The sequence below is a fragment of the Gastrolobium bilobum genome, unplaced genomic scaffold (assembly GCF_033153095.1).
Source record: "Gastrolobium bilobum isolate Gb01-03AN ecotype WA unplaced genomic scaffold, APGP_CSIRO_Gbil_v1 utg7094, whole genome shotgun sequence".
NCBI classification, from domain to species: domain Eukaryota; kingdom Viridiplantae; phylum Streptophyta; class Magnoliopsida; order Fabales; family Fabaceae; genus Gastrolobium; species Gastrolobium bilobum.
The window spans coordinates 616,082-632,302 of NW_026898828.1; the positions used below are offsets into that span (position 1 = coordinate 616,082).

A 16,221-nucleotide genomic window follows, 5' to 3' on the forward strand; every position below is an offset into this window, starting at 1 on the left:
CTCTAGGGTATACTTTACCGTCAACACATGAGATTGTATCTTCGAGTTGGCAAAACAACTGAAAAAGGATAGGACAAAACTCTTCTAAATTGAATTTGTCTATAAAGTGTCTTAATTTACTATAATTTAGAAGCAGATCCATACACTTTAGATGAGTTTTATTTTCAAAGCTATATCCACTTTTCTCATTGAATGAATCGAAAAAGAAAAAAAAAAGAAAAATGGCAAAGTTGTAGAAGCAGGAAAATCTGCAGCAAGAATACAAATGTTCACATATCCTAAACTTACCATCATTTATTCTTCCTAAACTAAAAAAAAAAAAGCAAAAAAAAAAAAGTTATACAACACTTCTATCCACATTGGCATGAATCGTCGAATCAACATCTCTTAACACATGCAGCCAACTTCCTGTTACTGCTATTACATTTGAATTGAAGATCTCTGCTATCAGGTTGTAAATCAGAATGTGAACTCCATCCAGATCCCTATTCTCCCAGCAATGGGGGTAGCTCATATGCTTTTTGTTACCCATGCAGCAATAAAACTTGATTTGAATGAGATGGTTAAAATAAAATTCTGGTGTTATAGTTTTTTTTTTCCCTTCCCTTTTCTTCTTACATGTGAACATTCAAGCATCTCATCTGCACATTGATTAGTTGCTCAGTATCTCTGGGGATATCAGGGGACCGATTGCAGTTACCACGTTCAAAGATACTGTCGCAACATAAAGTAAACCATATTTATTAAAATCACCTGTAAGCTGGGGCTTTTTATCGTTTTTCTCACTCAAATAATGAACAGCATATCTGATTTTGAGTCTTCAATGATCACCAAGCAAATAATTTCAAAGTTGGCTGAGCTACATGGCTGGCCAGTTTTCAATGTTTACTCGACACTTCCAAGATTTTCATCACATCAATATCCAGAGATTTAAGTCAGAATATCAATATCAACACGACCATCTTTCATTATTGATACAAGGTCATCAAGCATTTCATAGATTAAACTAGAAGAAGGATGTGCTTTGTCAGCAACAGAAAAAGAATGAGTCTTACCACTGATAGTTATCCAACTGCAACCTGGAACTTTTATTAAACCTCTTTCTTTCATCATTGTTCTCACCTCAGCTACCACATCCCATTTTTGATAAGAAGCATATGTATTTGAAAGCGAGATATAATTTGAAGGGTTATCAGGTTCTAGCTCTAAGAGACACCTATAAGCCAGGTCTCTTGTCATTGAATTCCCATGCAGTACAGAGGCAGTTAAAAGAGATCCCCAAACACTTGGACCAGGATCTAGAGGCATTTCTTTGATGAACTGTAAGGCTCGATCAAGCTGGCCTGATCGACCCAACATATCTACAACACAAGCACAGATTTCAACTGTTGGTTTCATTTCATAGTTAGTCATCAGTGAGTTATATATGCTAATGCCTTCATCTACCAATCCTGACTTACTACAAGCAGAAAGAACACCAACCACTGTTATCATGTCAGGTTTGATCCCTTGCTGAAGCATTTTGTAATATGTAATTACAGCTTCCTCTCCTCTCCCATGTAATCCATATGCAGAAATCATTGAACTCCAAGTGATAGCATCTTTGAAGTAAGAACCACTGTCAAAGACTCGTCTTGCATAATCCAAACTCCCACATTTGGAATACATATCAATTAAAGCATTACATAGGGAAATGTCATAATTTAACTCCATTTTAATAGAAAACGCATGTATTTGTTTTCCTCCCGTTAATCCATTAAGCAAGCTACAAGCTGGAAGCACACTAACAAGTGATACTTTATTGGGTCGTACTCCATCCTTCATTTGCATGTCATTGAGAAGAACCAATGCATCCTCATGTGCTCCATTCTGTACATAACCATTGATCATTGCCGTCCATACATATATGTTTCTCCTTTTCATTTGGTCAAATACTCTCCTGCTAAGAACAACTTTATTACTCCTTGAATACATATCTATCAAAGATGATCCCACATGAACATCTAAACCCATCTTCAAATCTAATCCATTCTTCACAAGATAACAGTGAAGTTCTCTCCCATAATCCCATTTCCCAGTACTACCACAACACACAGGCAGGAGACTTGCAACTGTGAAAGCATCAGCCTTAAACCCTTCATATTGCATTCTTAGAAAAAAGTTCCATATATCATCACGGGAAGTAGAAGTACAATTTCCCAAGGCGGCACATGCAGAAATTATAACATTGAATGAACCCACATTCCTTTGAGGCATTTCATCGAACACCTTCATTGCATCACCAAGCTGTCCACACCTCCCATACATTGACATCACAGAATTGGCAACAACAATATCTGACGCAAACCCAATCCTTACACTCTTCCCATGAATTAATTTTCCAGAAACCAAGTCCTCAAGCTCACCAGAGATTTTGGAAATCGTTGCCAGAGTGTAATCATCCGGCAACACACTATTATCATGACTGCGACCCATTTCGCGAAACAACGAAAGGGCTTCGTTAAAGTCATGATTTTTCACATACCCATTAATAAGCGAGTTCCAGAGATAAACGTTCTTGGCCTCAATGGACTCAAAGACGAGCCTTGACATGGTTAACTCTCCACACGTGGCGTATGTAGAGACGAGCCTGGTGCTGAGGAAAGCGTTTTGCGCAAACCCATTTGCGAGGATTTGAGCGTGACATTGCTGTGCAAGTTTCTGCGCACGAAGTTCTATGCAGAGCTGAAGCAGATCAAGGAGATTGTGCGGTGCGTGAAAGAGAGTGGCAGAACTGTAATAACGAGAGGTTGTGAGGGTAAATGTCCTCCTCAGAACCATGAGAGCCACCAGTTGCGTTGAGTTTGATTTTGGCGGGTCTAGAGAATGAAGAGTTTAACTTGAATCCTGAGTCAGGATTACATGGGGTATGGAAAAGGATATACACGTAATTTTCTTTCTCATATTCAATTCAAAACCATCTCCTTTTTTTATAAACTTTTAAATATCTATTTTAAACTCAATAAACTGAAGATTGCATAGTTTATTTTAATTTTATTTTTTCATGTGCACAAGTATTGAGAGAAAGTTTTAAAATATTTCATTAATTGTTGAATTTATAATAAGGGTTTATTCTTTCTCTTGTCGTGGGAAATAAAATTATCTCCGGCAAAATCAAAATTATATCATTTTGAGAGTTGAGAGTTGAGAGAATTAATTAAAGATATTTTGGAAAAATTAATAATAAAAAATAAAATATTCTTTGTTAATTCTCTAAATTTTTAAAACGATAGTAATTTTGAATTCCGGGAAGGTTGATATTAATTCTTTCAAATCTTTTCCTTCAGCCTCAATAAAATCAATCTACACCATACAAATACAAAATTTAAAGTTTGTAGAAGAATTTTTTTCTCCCTGACGATTTCTGATAGTATCTCTCCTCCCCCTTTAATTCCAGATTCTGGTATAGATGCTAGTGGAATGTTAGAATCGGTGATACTTCTACAGACATTTTTAGGGTATAATCAACATGTAAAAAGATGATTTGTGAAATATAAAATGATAACTATATATTTGAGCTTTAAAGAATCCAATTCTATCTTATTTTAAGCCTAATCCCAAATATATTTATTTGCAACAAATGAAAAAAAATAAGAGAGCATTTGTATATGTGTTGCTTAAATAGACGAAAAGAATATAATGACAAAGATGTCATGATTCATGAAGAACTCCATCTTGAGTTGTACTAGTACCAAAAGTGTCTCATGATCTATATGCTTAAAAGGGGGTTTCTTTATGCAGTAATGGCATGCTTAGTCTTATGTACACAGCTTTCACATCCAAATGACGCAAAGGGTATTTAATTAGTTCCTTTAAGTGCTTTATGTAATTTCACTTTTATTTTTAAGCTTCTACTCCCACTTTGGTTTCAGACAACTGGAAGAGGAAAAGCAAACAGCTGAGAATCATTGTTAAGATTATGTAAAAGGAAATCTAGTTTATCATTTTCCTATTTCTTCCACTTTCCTTCTTATTTTCCTCAGAAAGTTGTCAGTACTTCTTTTTATCAGAAAAAACAATCTTGAAGCAAAAAAGCCAAATTCATTCAGTCTTTACAAGAAAAAATTGAGACACTTTATCGACAGGTAACACAACAACTCACCTTCAGAATATCACTTACTACCATGAGTCCACCCTTTTATCAAGCCGTGACTCAAATTTGTAGTACTATTCTTCTTATAACAGAATTCAAGGCTAAAGAAAAAAAGCTTTAACAAAAGGGAGCAACTAAATTGTGAAGAGTGGCTTTGCTTGTAGCAGTAGCTGCACTGAAATTGCAAAGAATATCATCCAAGTTCCACAGCCCATCCCACATAAAATCTTCGTTTGAGGATTCTGGGACAGAGACATTGCCATTGAGCATAGAGTAGAAGTAACCCTGCTGTTCTGTTGTGTTTGGATACATGCTGACCATTTCTTGGGTCTCTAGAGATATAGAAGGCTCACTATGGTTATTTTCCTCAAGCAAGTTTATGACCCCTTTCATTTCCAAGTTGAATTGTAGTTGTTGTTGTTGTTGCTGCTGAACATTATGCTGCTGCCTCAACTGCTGTTGTTGAAGTTGAAATTGCTGTCTCCTCAAGGGATGATTTTTAGCCTTTTCAGCAGCAACAGATGGACCTTTTGTCTTTTTCTTGAAATGGGTTCTCCAATAATTCTTTATCTCATTGTCAGTTCTTCCTGGCAAGCTTCTTGCTATTGTTGACCACCTAAAGTTTTTTGATTTAGAAGTCAAGACCTTATTATATAGCTCTTGAAGCTCTCCAAATAGAGAAAACATGCAAGTTCAAGAGATTGGCAATGCAAATTTTACCTGTTTCCCCACATAGCATGCAGCTCTAGAATTATGCTTTCTTCCTGTGGTGTTATCTGACCCTTCTTGAGATCTGGTCTCAGGTAATTCACCCATCTCAATCTACAGCTCTTCCCATTTCTTTTCAGTCCTTTAAAAAAAAAAAAAACACATAATCAATCATGTAGAAAAAAGAAGAGATAAAAGAGTCTGAAGGGTGAGACTTAAGAGTTGACAGACAATTATCAAAAACATGGTCAGAAAAGGCCAAATGAAGAACTTATAGTACAAGGGTAGCCAATCTAATGAGTAGAAGTTGGAAGCAATTTTAGTTGTTCTGTTGCTATAATTGTGCTGTCACTTCTAATGTGAAAGTCAAATGATATTGAACTAATTTATAAATTATGTTAGGAAATTAAGAAGCAAAAGAGAGCCTATAAAGATTGGTTAGGTACCTGCAAGCCTAGCAACGGAGTTCCATCTACCTTCACCATGCAACTTGACATACTCAATGAGCAATCTGTCTTCCTCAGCAGTCCAAGGTCCCTTCCTCCATCCATCATATTCTATCACACTCACACCCCATCCCATGTTTGCCGCCATAACTCCGCAATACACACACAAAGGCTTCTAATTTTGCTCTTAGGTAAAATTTGTTTTCCAAATTCTATGGTACTGATTTGTGTTCAGTGTTTGCTGCATATTTATACCTGCAGCTATGCCCCCAACTTTATCTCAATTTGTTCTTGTTTAGCAAAAACAAAAAAAAAAGTAAATAATTAAGAGTATGATCAGGGCAACTAATGTGCGAATCATAATCTTATATCATGATAAATAGTATAAAAAAAGAAAAAAGAAAATAAAATAAACAAGGGTAATATGTTACGCGAATTATGTAAAAAATTTATTACCATTGTTAAATAAACTTATGTTATAGACATAAAATATGTATGACTCATTTTTTTAAAATAAATAAATAAATGAGTGTGCTTCATGTATTTTATGTCTATGACATGAGATACTAATCTCCTATGACATGAGATTAGTATTTTCCATAAATAAAAAGGTACCATGGAGACTTAAAAAGCATGCTTGTTTATCAACTACAAATTTACAAAAATACCCTTACCCTCTATTATTTACATCTTGTTGATATCGGCCTAACCCTTTGATAAGCCCCACCTCTGAGCAAAGTTTACTTCATCACCAACAAATTCTTGAGCCAATCAAGGGGTTAGGGGATTGCAATTAGTGAATCATGGAATGAAATGACATTTTAATTAACCAAGGGCATATTTGAAAATTCAAGAACGTGCTAAGCTATTAGGTAACATGTTTAACTAAGGATTATACTAAACAAGATTATTATTATTTTATGCTAATGTGAGACAAGAAAAAATATAAAGAGAAATCTTCTTATGTTGACACGTGTGAACTAGGGCCTATGCATGTAGGACACAAAATTACTAGTTTATGAGCATAATCTAAAGGGTGACACATAAAGTATTAAGGGTGGGGAGCTTTTCTAAAACTGAAAACTACAAGATCCCCAATGGGCATTCTGCAGGTGTTCGATTACTTACTCCTTTAGGGGATCATTACATATAATTTCTATGATATTTCATTAATATATAATAAGGTCGGATGCCATTTTGGGTAATGGGTGAATTAAATATTATAGTTATGATGGGGTGAAACGTCATCTTTGGGACAGGTGTTGCATTGTAATTATATTTTTAGAAGGATGGTGCTTGGAGGACCATTGCACGAATGAATTCTTCAATGTTTTAATAAACAATTAATGTTTTGTGATTTGAATATCTTCATTTTTGATCCATCTTATACTTCGGATTAATCTCATAAAATGGTTAAAGAGTCGAAGGTTGGAATACAAGGGTAGAGCCAATTCGTCTAAAAAAGATAATTAGGATTGAGTTACTTCCAAAAAAATAAAAATAAAAACAATCAATGTTGTAAAATAAAATTAAAAAAATAAAGAATCAATGCATTTGGTTCGAGATCTTTGGTGCAGTGACATGTAATAAATAAATAGTTAATTTTTTTTTTAATTTTCTTAATAATGAAATCTTCGGGGGGTATCTTGTTTCATTCTAGTTCTAGAAATAATACTTTGTTTTTAAGATCTAAAACACAAAATAAAATCGATTTGGATACTTGATTGTCATATGATTAGTTTGAAAATATGTTCTCCATAATTTGTTTTCATAATACAAAGACAAGAACATATGTTAGTTGTTTTTGTTTTTGTTTTTTTATAAAATTTCTATTCTTACTTTAAAAATAAGAGAGATATATAAAAAAGACCAATACAAAAAATAGAAGACAAAATTAAGACAAAAAATAAAATAAAAAAAGAACAAAAAGAAATCACAGCTACGAATTTTCAATATATTTATTTTTTTCTTCTGTTTTTTGGTCCTTATTCTAATTTTTTTTATTTAGACACATTTAATTGGATTAAGATTTTAAAATATTTTTTTGAGATAAATTTTTTTATAGATTTTAAAAGACTATTTAAAAATGGAAGGACTTTAAAGACTTTTTTTAAAAGACTTTTTTATAATAAATATTTCATAAGATTGAATTTTAAAGTATTTTAATAGAACTTATAAGATTTAAAAGTACAATATGGATTTATAAAATTTTAAAAAATCATACGAATTTTTAACAAAAATTCAAAATTACAAGAGTCAATGAAGAAAATATCAAAGAAATGTAATGACATTAATAAAAAAAGTAAAACCTAATATAATTTTCTCAATCAGTAAAACATAATATAGTTTTTGGTAAAAAAGTATCTAATGTTACTTTAGACAATTTTGTCTAATGTTCACTAAAATGACGTTGTTTTAGGTTAAAAAAATTAAAAAATTAGAATGATAAAGACTATTATAACCTTAAAATAATTAAAAGTATACTACACCATGATTTTTGTCTTAAAACGACGTCATTTCAGTGAACATTAGACAAAGTTGTCTAAAGTAACTTTAAAAAAAATAAACCTTTAATTTTTAACAAATATTTAAAATTACTAAGCAACAGCTCTCCACATATCTAAAACTATATTAGTCCTCCACGCATTAGCATTTTCTCGTTCCTGCTCTTGGGTTTGACCAATGGTTTCAAAATTATCTTTTTCATTTGGTATCAGAGCTATGTATATATTATTATAAGACCAATTTTTTTATTTATTAAAATAATTTTAAATTTGCATATAGAACATAAAATTCATGATAAAATTTTGCTTGAAATTTTTTGCAATTGATTTTGGAAATATTCTGGTTTTTGTTCTACGTGATGAGTGTTTTTTAACCATATATCATATGCATATTTTCATTGAGTATTCTAAGAAAATTTTGAATATGAATTTATGAATTTTATTATATGAAAGTTTATAAAATTTCTCAAATTATTTTGAAGAAATATATTGAAACCTTAAATTACTTTTGAAAAATAAGCTTTTAGTTATCTATTGACACAAAAATTATTTGAAATCGTTTCCTATAGCGAAGAAATTTCGTTCATGAATGTATTGTTATGAAATATATGGTTCATATTATGAAAATTTCAATCTTTCTTTAAATTGATATCGTTTCATTGATGTAAAACAACGAAAATTGGTTTGAGGGTTTTAGTTCTCCTGTTGTTTTTCCACTATTTTATGTTATTTTTAATACAAAAATCACACATTTTTGTGTCAAGAAAAATCGTGAGCCATGGCTTGAAAAATCTTTTTTTAAACTTTCAAAAACTCTAAAAAATCTGCTGTTTTTGAGATGGAATATATTACAACCTTGTTGATTTGTTGTTTCTAGGTTATTTTGTGATGAAAATCGCTCAAAAATATGCTATTTTTGAGCTTTGACAAAAAGCTCCCATGACGAAACCTGGTTTCGAGCGTGCCAACTCGCCAAAGAAATAAGATGAAGAGAAATCTCAAGAAATCTTAGGGGTTAGGAACTTAGGATGAGATTGTAAGAGAAACCTCTTGTAACATCCCCGTCTCGAGCCGGTTCAATTAACATACATATGATACAAACAGAAACAGCGGAAGACTTAACTTACAAAAATATGAGCTAACTTTTTCTTTTTCTAACTTAATTCTTACTCGGCGTAAACGAAAATCGGGCAGAGTTTCCTCTATAACTCGGACAACTGGGGATTTTCCAATCCCACTCAGAAGCATTTCCTGATAAACAGTTTATACAACATATCAATTCAGAAATACCAGATATCCAAATATAATCAAATACCCATACATGGGCGCATGCATAACATGGCTCCGTGCCACTAAATCTAACAGCATGCCATCAAAACATAAACCTATCTGAATACTACATCATCATATAACGTTCCTGAATACTCAAATGTACATGCATCAAACTGATAGACATGTACCAAACATATACAGGCCATATACAAAATAAAGGATCAATATCATGATCCATCAAATGCGAAAATACTAAAATACATCAAACACTCCAAAAAAGGTAGTAGCCTACAGCCACTCAAAATCCGGTCTGTCAACTGCCTCAGCCACGTGTCGTGTCCCTGCCTAGTGAGGACTCACCGGAAATCTGGGCCCCTGAAAATGTGTCCCCAAAGAGGGGTGAGATTACAAATCTCAATAAGCTCCAGGTTTATAGAGAATTCTCCATACCCCTGGCTCACTCCTGCATGAAATTCAGATACAGAGTATACAAATACAACATATAACAGATATCATAACAGAACAGAGCATATATCCATATCATATCAGAGATGTGCGCCGTCATTCCCAAGGGAGGACCCCAAGCGGAAATCAACGCACGTGTTCCCGAGGGAGGACCCCAAAGCGGAACCAGACATATCAGAGGAGTACACCATCAGTCCCGAGGGAGGACCCCAAAGCGGACGTCCGGGTACTATACAATCAATGGCCAGAGATTGTTACAGAAATCATATTACAGAAGTCATATCAGAGCAAAACATATCATGTTATCAAATAACTCTATATGAATGCATCTATACAAAGCATCTAAATCACAGTCAGACAGTCCAACCATAGTTCACTAACCATGGTGGAGCACTCAAGAAGGAAAAGACTCCTTAAACATAGAGCTTACCTCTTGAAGCTTTACCAATACGCTTACTTGTGGAACAAGTTACTTTTATCGCTTCAAGAGATTTCCGATCCTTCTCAATCCCTAGGCACACCTAGAGAATAATTTACAATGCATCAATAAAATGATGCAATACCATGATTATTTCATAAGCATACATTTTATCGCTTATTTTCCTTTCTTTATATTTTTGCCAATTCTATGCCAATACACAAGTCTAGACCTCTATACACCCGTTGGCGTTCTTTAATTTAATCAAGCATTTACTTAAGAATTTTTCACATAAATCATGTTATTTTTCTTTAAAAGTCGCGGGCGTACCCTTAGGGACTCAAGGTATTTTTCAACCATTTGTCAAAGCATTTCACTTCTTAGCTCATCCATTGGTATATTAACATGCAACCCATTTTATTAGAATAAAATGTAACCAATATATATATACCCCTAAACATCCTATAGTTCGCAACATAGAGTATTTGTAGGATTTTTTCTAACTTTGGCATTTCCACCAATTAATCCATTTACACTACATTCCAACATATTTTACCTTTTCAAACATACAATAAAAATTTGCATGATGAACCCTATATAAGCCATGAAGGCCGAAACCTAGGGGAAAAGTGCACTAGGGCTTTTCAATTTTTTTATCACAAATTAATGCTTACTAAACACTATCATTCCTATACAACAACAATCCATCATAATTTTCACCTTCTAACATCAAATATTTCCCACTCAAAACATGCTCCAAATTTTCAAAACATAGATCACAAAATAATACCATAGAAATAGAGGTTTCTTACCTCTAATCACTTGTACAAAGCCTAGAGAATAACCTCCAAGCAAAGCTCCATCAAAAACCCACTTTTTCTCCTCCTATGAATAGTAATCCGAAAATAAGAGGAGGAATAACTCTTCACACACTCAACTATAGCTCAAATGGATAGGTGCAATGGATTCCTTGAGTGGTTCCTAATCAATTTCAAGTGGTGGGTCATAAGATTTGGTTGAGAATTCAAGAAGAAATCAACAAAACAAGCAAAACCCTAACCCCCCCTTTTCCATGGCTGAAGCTCGGCCCTTCAAGAGAGAGAAGAAGAAATTTTTGCAATGAATAGTGATTCATTTAAGTGGCCAAGCTATTTAGGCACATGTGGCCCTTTTGTCGGATGTTTTTCTATCGCGTATTTCACTTAAATTTACCGGAAACTTAACTTAAAGCTACGGATATATTTTTATTTTTCTAAAGTTATTTAAATTAATTTTTATTTCCTAAGGAACAATATTCATAATTCACAGTATGGTTTTTGCACCGTTTTTAACGAAATGCACTGTGAACCACTAACTGTACTTTATTTAATTCTGAAACTTAACACTTATAAACTTATCATTTTCTTGGGCCTATATTGACTTGCTTGGCATATATTGGACTTTCTTATTCTTATTTCATCAATTATTTATTTCTGGACTCTACCGGTTGCTTAAATAGCAGTACAAAATACCCGGTAGAAACACTATTCACGAGATTTTCACGGAAAGTGCCAGACTATACAATTTTTCGTTCTGAACTCATATTTGTCATCAGAATTTTCAAATTATGTTCCTAAAATTATTTTGCTCATTTTAAGCTCTACCGGTTAATTCACAAAACTGTAAATTCTCCGGCAGAACGCACTGTTCATAACATAGTCATGATTACAGTCAAAATACTCGAAATCGCTCACTGAATCTAATTATGGCATTTAAATCCTTAAATTAAATCTCTAACTAAGATTTACCAGTTAGGGTCATTATATTCACCCCACCTTTTAAGGATTTTGCCCACAAAATCAAATATCAAATATACATATACCTGACATCAAACTCAGGATATCGCTGGAGAATTTCATTCTCCCGCTCCCAAGTGGCGTCCTCAGGAGTCAATCCTTCCCATTGTACCTTGATCATGGGAATAGTCCTGTTTCTCAACACTTTTTCATCACGTGCTAGAACCTTAAACGGTCCCACAACAAACTTCAAGTCTTTTCTTACTTCGATATTGTCCGGCTGTACAATGTGGGATTCATCCGGCACGTATTTTCGAAGTTGACTGATGTGAAAAACACTATGCAAATTTGACAGGTGTGGAGGTAAGGCAAGCTGATAAGCCACAGGTCCGACCCTTTTCATAATCTGGTAGGGCCCAATGAACCTAGGACTCAACTTCCTCACTCCTAGAGCACGCCCAACACCCGTAGTCGGAGACAAACGGATAAATACATGATCCCCTTCTGAAAATTCCAGGGGTCTATGCTTTGCATCATAATAACTCTTTTGGCGACTCTGTGCTTTCTTCAATCGATCCTTAATCATCATAATTTGATCGGTAGTCTCTTGGACCATATCAGGCCCAAATAACTGCCTCTCTCCAATTTCTGACCAACAAGTAGGCGCCCTGCACCTACGGCCATACAAAGCTTCATACGGAGCCATGCCCAAACTGGCATGATAACTATTATTGTAGGAAAATTCCACTAGAGGAAGATATTTATCCCATGCAATTCCCTGCTCTAAGGCACAAGCCCTCAACATGTCCTCCAGGGTCTGAATAGTCCTCTCAGTCTGACCATCAGTCTGGGGATGATAAGCCGTGCTCAGCCTCAACTGTGTACCGAAGGCCTGTTGCACTGCATCCCAGAGTCTAGAAGTAAATTTAGGGTCCCGATCACTAATGATACTTTCAGGAACACCATGAAGTTTCACAATCTCTCTTACATATATCCGAGCCAACTGCTCTGTGGAGAAACTCGTTTTAACTGGTATGAAATGTGCAGACTTTGTCAATCTGTCAACAACTACCCAGATGGAATCAAAACCAGCCTGAGTTCTCGGTAATGCTACTACAAAATCCATAGAAATACTGACCCATTTCCATTCCGGAATATCCAAGGGCTGCAGTAATCCAGAAGGTCTCTGATGCTCAATCTTAACTTTCTGACATGTCAAACACTTACTCACAAATAGAGCAATGTCTTTCTTCATTCCCGACCACCAGAAATTCCGTTTCAAGTCTTGGTACATCTTGGTAGCACCAGGATGGATAGTGTACTTACCCATGTGACCCTCAGTTAATACCTCATCTACCATCTGACCTTTTGGAACAATGATTCGATCCTTGTAAAACTTAAGACCGAAACTATCAGTGGACACAAAGTCCTGCTCTTTCATAGACTGAATCTCTTCATCAAGCAATTGAGCTTCTTTAATCCGCTCAACTAATGAATTCAGGACTACCGTAGTAGTCAATAAATGCGGACTATCTTCTGTATTCACAGGAATGTGGAGATCCCTGAATTTCTCAATCAAATTATACTCGGAAATCATCAAATTGGCCATACCAAGCGTCTTTCTGCTTAAAGCATCAGCTACTACATTGGCTTTACCAGGGTGATATTGCAATTCAAAATCATAATCCTTCAGAAATTCAACCCATCGGCGTTGCCTCATGTTTAGCTCCTTCTGATCAAACAGATACTTTAGACTTTTGTGGTCACTGTAGACAATAAAATCGGCCCCGTATAGAAAGTGTCGCCAAATTTTCAATGCGAACACTACGGCTGCCAACTCAAGATCATGTGTCGGATAATTCTCCTCATGTGGTTTCAACTGCCGAGAAGCATAAGCGACCACCTGACGGAACTGCATTAACACACAGCCTAACCCAAACTTAGAAGCATCACAATACACCACAAACTTACTTGTAGGATCCGGCAATATTAATACCGGAGCTGTAGTCAACTTCCTTTTTAACTCTTGAAAGCTCACTTCACATTCTTGGGTCCACACAAATGGGTTCCCTTTACGGGTTAACCGTGTCAACGGTAAAACCATCCGTGAGAATCCCTCAATAAAACGCCTATAATATCCAGCCAAACCAAGAAAACTCCTGATCTCTGTAACATTTTTAGGACGTTCCCATTCTACCACTGCTTCAATCTTGCTCGGGTCCACTGCCACTCCTTCAGATGAGATGACATGGCCCAGAAATTGTATCTCAGAAAGCCAGAATTCACATTTTGATGGTTTAGCATACAACTGATGCTCTCTCAGAATCTGCAAAACAACCTTTAGATGCTCGGAATGCTCTTCTTTACTCTTTGAATATATCAGTATGTCATCTATAAAGACCACCACAAACTGATCCAGATAGGCTTTAAAGATCCGATTCATATAACCCATGAAAACGGCTGGTGCATTTGTAAGCCCAAAAGGAATAACCAGATACTCATAGTGCCCATAACGGGACCTGAAAGCTGTCTTCGGAACGTCATCCGGCTTTACCCGGATTTGATGATACCCGGACCGGAGATCAATCTTAGAAAATACAGTCGCACCACGCAACTGATCCAACAAATCATCTATACGCGGCAAAGGATACTTATTCTTAACAGTAACCTTATTCAACTGCCGGTAGTCTGTACATAATCTCATAGACCCATCCTTCTTCTTAACAAAGATCACCGGGGCTCCCCAAGGAGACACACTCGGCCTAATAAAATTTTTTCTGGATAAGTCTTCAATCTGCTTCTTCAATTCGGATAATTCCAGAGGTGACATCCGGTATGGGGCAAGAGAGATAGGTCCCACACCAGGCAATAAGTCAATTGCAAATTCAATTTCCCTCTCTGGAGGGAAGTGCGGAATTTCATCCGGAAAGACATCCTCAAATTCAGAGACAATCGGAATAACAGAAACTGGCTCCTTGTTGACGCCAACCAAACCTCCCAATAAAACATACCCGAAATCTCCTTCCTTCAAGGCCTTTACCACCTGAAGTACAGACAAATAAGGAGACTCCCTTTCTTCATCATGAGATGAGACAGAAATGGTTTTACTGCAGCAGTCAATCTTCACACAGTACTTGGACAACCAATCCATCCCCAGAATTAAATTCACAGAAGCAAGGTGCAAGACAATAAAGTCGGCAGAATATTCCCTGCCTTCATACTTGAATTTCACATTTTCACAAACATAGTCTTCATTAAAAACTCTTCCCACAGCCGTAACAATACGCATAGGAGTTTTCATTTTTATCACATGCAGACCAAATGCTTCAGCTACATAATCAGCAATAAAAGAATGCGTGGCACCAGAATCAAACAAAACACTAAGCATTTCATCATGAATAGAAATCATACCTCGCACCAAACTAGCTGACCTCTCAGCCTCTTGCTGAGTCACTGCATATACTCGGGCAACTGGAGGTGGGAGAGGTAGAGATGGTTCCTCAACCACAATAGGAGCCGGAGTGGCCTGAATAGTAGAAACCTGTCCCCCATTAAAGGGGCAGTCCCTAATAAAATGCCCAGGTTGGCCACATTTGTAACACAATCTTTGCTCTTTTCTGCAAACCCCAGCATGAACTTTACCACATGTAGCACATAGAGAAGCAGGCTTAATATTTCCAGGCTTAGAATTTCCCGCCTTTTTGAACTTACCATCAGACTGTCTAACCTGCAACCCTTTTCCTTTAGAATTCCCAGAAGTGTTTTTAGGACCAGAATTAGGAGCAGATTGGTCCTTATGCTTCCTTCTGTAATATTCTTGAATATTTTTACACTTTTTAACAAGTGCAGCAAAAGTATCAAATGAGTCACCTGCAAGTTTTTCAGAGATGTTATCATGTAATCCTCTATGAAATTTAAAAATCAAATCATCCTCTGTAGGTGGAGCTCTCTGGAAATGAGAGTATTTGGCCAGCTTATTGAACTTATTCAAGTATTCATCAATAGACATCTGACCCTGCTTTAGTTCTTCAAATTCACCCTTCTTCCTTATCCGGGCTTCAGCCGGAAAGTATTTCAGCAAGAATTGCCTTTCAAATAAAGGCCAGGTAATAGCATAACCCTGACATTCCAAGGGCAGACGGGTATTTCTCCACCAATCAGCTGCATCATTCTGCAACATATAAGAAGCATACAACAATTTCTGCTGATCATCACACTCCATGACAGTAAAAATGCGATCCAATTCTTCTAACCACTGAATTGCAGCAATAGGATCAATGCCTCCTTTATAATTTGGTGGTGCATGTTTTCGGAAGGCATTTAGCATTCTTTCTCTTTGCTCTCTATTAGTGGCTGGCTGTGCCACACCACCCCTGTGACTAGATTCTTCATTCACATCATTATTTCCTTCACCCTCCACAACAATGGGATTAAAACTCAAGAACATAACAACCCGAACAGTTCATGCAATATTTCACAGGCTCTCCTAGAGAAACTGCTC

General features: G+C 35.8%; 2 protein-coding genes across 2 annotated transcripts; both read right to left on the minus strand.

Moving 5' to 3' along the window:
- Positions 1-860: 860 nt before the first annotated feature.
- On the minus strand, positions 861-2,820 carry LOC133284543 (pentatricopeptide repeat-containing protein At3g12770-like). Its single transcript, XM_061481580.1, has one exon. The coding sequence runs from the start codon at positions 2,818-2,820 to the stop codon at positions 931-933; it is 1,890 nt and encodes a 629-aa protein (XP_061337564.1). The 3' UTR covers positions 861-930.
- A 1,284-nt stretch (positions 2,821-4,104) lies between these two features.
- On the minus strand, positions 4,105-5,580 carry LOC133284533 (transcription factor MYB82-like). Its single transcript, XM_061481568.1, has 3 exons — positions 5,287-5,580; positions 4,853-4,982; positions 4,105-4,748 (listed from the first exon to the last, which is right to left on the minus strand). Exons 1-3 carry the CDS (start codon positions 5,432-5,434, stop codon positions 4,250-4,252), a joined length of 777 nt encoding a protein of 258 aa, XP_061337552.1. The 5' UTR covers positions 5,435-5,580; the 3' UTR covers positions 4,105-4,249.
- Positions 5,581-16,221: the final 10,641 nt, after the last annotated feature.